Genomic DNA, 4881 nt, shown 5'->3' with positions numbered 1-4881 from the left:
GGGGGACCATATGGGAAGCCAGTGGATCAAACTGCAGTCTGTCCTAGCAGTCACATGCAAGGCAAATCCCTACCACTGTGCCACCACTCCAGCTCCATATATAATTTTAAAAATATATAAAATAAAGTTCTACCAGTACTTAAAATAAATACACATAATAACTATAAAATGATGGCAATACATTCCTTTATTTCAGTAATCTCAATCTCAATGGTCAGAAATTGCTAATTAAGAAACAGAATGGTTGGGGCCAGAGAGATAGCATGGAGGTAAGGCATTTGCCTTTCATGCAGAAGGACAATGGTTCAAATCCTGGTATCCCATTTGGTCCCCCTAGCCTGCCAGGAGCAATTTCTGAGCATAGAGCCAGGAGTAACCCCTGAGCGCTGCCGGGTGTGACCCAAAAACAAAACAAAACAAAACAAAAAAAGAAACAGAATGGCAGGATGAATCAGAACACTGAACCCAACTTTCTGCTGCCTATAAGAGATACCTCTAAACAGCCATATTAAACACAAGTTCATAGTGAAAGAATAGAAAGCAATGTATAATGCAAACAGTTTCCTTCAAAAATCAGAGGTGGACATATTTATATCAAACAACACAGACTTTAATTTTTTTTTTCTAGGCCAGAAGTATCATTTCTTACTGATCAAGTACCTATTGAAAAGTACAATGAAAAGAACTCATACATCTAAGCATATAATACACCTATTGATGAAGTCTTAAATATATGAAACAACTGCTTATATACCTAAAGGAAGAAATTGACAGAAACACAAGAGTAATCACATAATATTGTGTCTTTTTACCACCACTGGAAAGATCAAGGAGGCAAAGACTCAACATAAAAAGGGCTGATAATGAAGAAATAAAAGAGATGGGACTTACCATCATATATACCCCATAATCCTCCAACAATGGAGTCATTTTTTTCCAGTGTACATTAGTCATTCTCTAAATTTCTCTAAGATCACAAAAAAGCTTCATGAAATCAAAAAGATAGAAATTCATATCAACTATCCTCTCAGACCATGATGACTTTAACATAGATATAAATCAGACAGAAACAAGATAAAACTCAAATACTTAGTAAACACTATTGAATGACCAGTGAATCAAAGATAAAATTGGAGAAGAAATATAAGATTCCTAGAAATAAATAAGAATGAATAAATGAGTTACCTGAACATACATGACACATAAAATCAATGATAAGGGAGATGCTCATAACAATGGAAGCATTTATTAGGAAATATGAAAAGACACAAATGAATAGCAACATATTTTAGACAGCAGAAAAACACCAACAAATAGACCCCAGACCAAGTAAAATGAAGGAAACAATTCAACGTATGGCATAAATCAATAAAAATAGGACTAAAACAGATCAAAACAATTACCAGTACAGATGGCTAAAAGGCACATGACAAAATGTTTCACATCACTGATGATCAGGGAGATAAAAATTAAAACAACAATGAGATATCATTCCACACCATAGAGACCAGTACACATCACTCACACACACACACACACACACACACACACACACACACACAAAGCATACAAACAAAAAAATGAACAACCAGTGCTGGCATGGATACAGAAATAAAGAGACTCTCATTCACTGCTGATGGAAATGCAAACTGGTCCAGCCTTTTTGGAAAAACAATATGAACATTCCTCAAAAAGCTAGAAATTGAGCTTCCATATGGCCCATCAATACCACTCTTAGGGATATACCCCAGAAACACAAAAACAAAATACAAAAACTCCCTCTGCAGTCCTACGTTCAGTGCAGTACTATTTATAATAGTTATAATCTGGAGACAACCTAGATGTCCAACAACAGACGAGTAGCTGAAGAAATTGTGGTCCAGCTGCACAACTGAATACTAAGAATTGAAAAATAAAATAATAAAATTTTCTGATACATGGATGAACATGGAGACTATTGTGCTGAGTGAATTGAATCAGAGGGAAAGGTCTAGACACAGAATAATGTCACTCATTTATGGGCTATTATAAATTCAAGAGATCGTATGGTAATAATATCCACAGAAAATAGATACAAAGATTAGGGGATCCATCCCAGAGTAGAAAGCTCACCACAAAGAACAGTGAGTGTAATTAGAGTAGAGAAGGGTCTACCAAAACACTGATAGTTAGAACTGAACAATCTGGACAAGAACTCAGTGCTGAGAGTAAAGGAACTAACATGCAAGGCACCACTCCATTAACAATAATGAAAAATCAGTGTCATAAAGAAGAGGGATAAAAAAAAGAGAGAGAATGAGAGATAAATAAGCAAATTACCTGTCATAGAGTAATGCAGGGTTTGGGGTGGGTGGAGGAGAAGAGGAAGATATGGGTGACACGAAGCATGCTCTGGTGAAGGATGAGGTATAGTGTAAGACTGAACCCCAACAATGAATAATTTTGTGACCATGATGCTTAAATAAAGCAATTAAAAATAAAAATAAAAATATTTTCAGATCACAAGTAAATAAAAACAATTATCGGCTCTGCATTCAGGGGTCACTCCGGAAAGGACTCGGGGAATCATAAATGGTACTAAGGATTGAAACTCTAGTCTGCTGCGTTTAAGGCAAGCTTCATACTTTTTTATGCTATTGCTTTTGTCCTAGGCCGCTCTTACATATTTAAACTGTCTTAAAAGAATAACTTTTATTCCCCATTTAAAATGGCTTCATTCAAGATATCTTCTATTGGGCCAGAAATTATTATAGGAGTTAAGTTATTTGCCTTGCTATCCTCTGAAACTGGTTTAAATCTTTGGTTTCACAGATGGTTTCCAGAGCACAACCAAAGATCACTCAAGCAGTGTCATAAGTAGCCCTTCAGCACTGCAGGATATGGGCTAAACACTCCCCCCCCCAAAAAATATATATATAATTGTGTATAACATAATCCATGAAATTTTTTCTCAGTAAGAAAATATAGATACAGTATACAATATTCATGTAGAATTATTTTAATGTGGGTTATTAAAATTTAGGTATAATTGTAGTTTGATGAGAGTAGATCATAACTAAACTATGCAAATACTTTTGAGCTTAGATCTATCAGATGAAAAGTTTTTTACATTATTTTCACCTAAATTATTTGTCCAATTTATTTGTCCATCAAAGCCTATCAGCCTGCCCCTTTCATCTCCCCAAATCCATGCTAGGATCCCAAGAGATGATCTGAGAGGTCCTGCTTTGACCAGGCAGGAGTTTGATTTTAGACCTCCATTTATCAATGAAACAACTCATTTCCAGAAACTCAAAAGGAAGAAACAGAAAATATGTGAAGAACATGGTCAATGAGGTACCTAACGAAACTCTACAGTTTTATTACATTCATCACTTGGTATTTGTCTTTAAGATTCATTAATTTCTGTGTTTGTTGTGATAGAGTCATGAATCCAAGAATGGAAATGTTTGTAGTCATACCTGTTTCCAGGAAAGGATTATGGAAAGAATGTGCACAAAGCATGCGATCCAAAAGAAAGAAGGAAGGAAGGACATGGCGATCAGGTTACTTTGACACACGGGAAAGAATGTAGGCAGTCATCATGCTCTCTGGTTGAACCTCATTAGTGGAAATTATGCAACTACCAAGAAAAAAAAGTAGGAAGTGTCATCCTGGGAGTGCTATGCTGTCACCCTCTCTGTTTGTGAAAGCAGAGATTACGTAGACCCTGCATCACAACTGAGGGCAGATAAAAAGGGCTCCAACCCTCAGCTCCTCATCACAACCTCCTCAGAGCCAGCCTCCAGTCTCCTCTACTCACGGTGAGTATCTGGCGGGAAGGGACTCTTGAAATTCAAGATGAGATAGCAAAAGGGTTGCAGAAGAAAATCCTGAGAGCACTTAGGGGACATGATTTGACTTTTTAAAGGTAAAGTGCATAGAAACTACCTGCTTTCCTACTCACATTCAATTTGTTTCCAGTGACTTCATTTCCTAAATGGAAGCCTCACTTGTACTCCCTTAGGAGACCAAATCTTGAGGCTCCATGTGATCAGCAACTTTGGGTCCCAAGGGAAGAGCAAAATGCAAAGAATGTCCATGATTGAATATATTTTCCATCAGTTGCCACCATTCTTTCAGCTCAGTACTCAAAAAGAAGCTTTTTTTTTTTCCTTTGGAAAGACTAGAAAATTATTTTATTTGGTTCTCATTTTATTTTATTGCTAATAGTATTATTTAACGATGTCAATTCTCCTAAAAGGTGCTCAGGTTACCAAGAGAACCTTCTAGTGGTTCTTAACAGCCATGCTGGTAATTCAATGAAATTAGAATGTAAGAGACATGGAACTGTGAATGTTGAACTGACAGTTGCTTCCTCTTGCTCAGAACCCATCCTCTCCTGCAAGATGTCCTGCCAGCAGAGCCAGCAGAAGGCCCAGACCCCCGCCAAGTGCCCCTCTCCCAAGTGCCACCCGAAGAGCCCGGCACAGTGCTCCCCTGCTGCCCCCTCAGGATGTGCCCTGCCCTCCGGGGGCTGCCATGGTCCCAGCTCTGAGGGGGGCTGTTGCCTGAGCCCCCACAGGCGCCGCAGGTCCCACAGATGCAGGCGCCGCAGCTCCAGCTCCTGTGAGAGGCCCAGTGACCAGCTGTCTGGGGGCTCTGGCTGTGGCCAGGGCTCTGGGGGGTGCTGCTGACCTGGATGCCTGAGACTGAGAAGACGAGAGAGAAACCCAAGTCCAGGGCATGCCCCACCTGATAACAGCCTTTCCAGGACTACGTCTTGCCTCCACTAGGCCCTTCATTGCTGCTCCTGTCCAGGCCCTGACCTCCTGGAATGTTCTTTCTCTTTGGGGCCCAGGTTCCCCAGTACCCCACTCCCAAATCAAGGATGGCTGGATC

The 4881-nt window shown here is 39.4% G+C and overlaps 1 protein-coding gene across 1 annotated transcript; it reads left to right on the top strand.

Moving 5' to 3' along the window:
- Positions 1-4388: 4388 nt before the first annotated feature.
- Positions 4389-4676, top strand: LOC125997524 (late cornified envelope protein 3D-like). The gene has a single exon (XM_049765962.1). The coding sequence runs from the start codon at positions 4389-4391 to the stop codon at positions 4674-4676; it is 288 nt and encodes a 95-aa protein (XP_049621919.1).
- Positions 4677-4881: the final 205 nt, after the last annotated feature.

Source organism: Suncus etruscus, chromosome 19 (assembly GCF_024139225.1).
Source record: "Suncus etruscus isolate mSunEtr1 chromosome 19, mSunEtr1.pri.cur, whole genome shotgun sequence".
NCBI lineage: Eukaryota > Metazoa > Chordata > Mammalia > Eulipotyphla > Soricidae > Suncus > Suncus etruscus.
The sequence above is the reverse complement of the archived record's forward strand: the minus strand, read 5'-3'. Positions and strand labels throughout refer to the sequence as shown.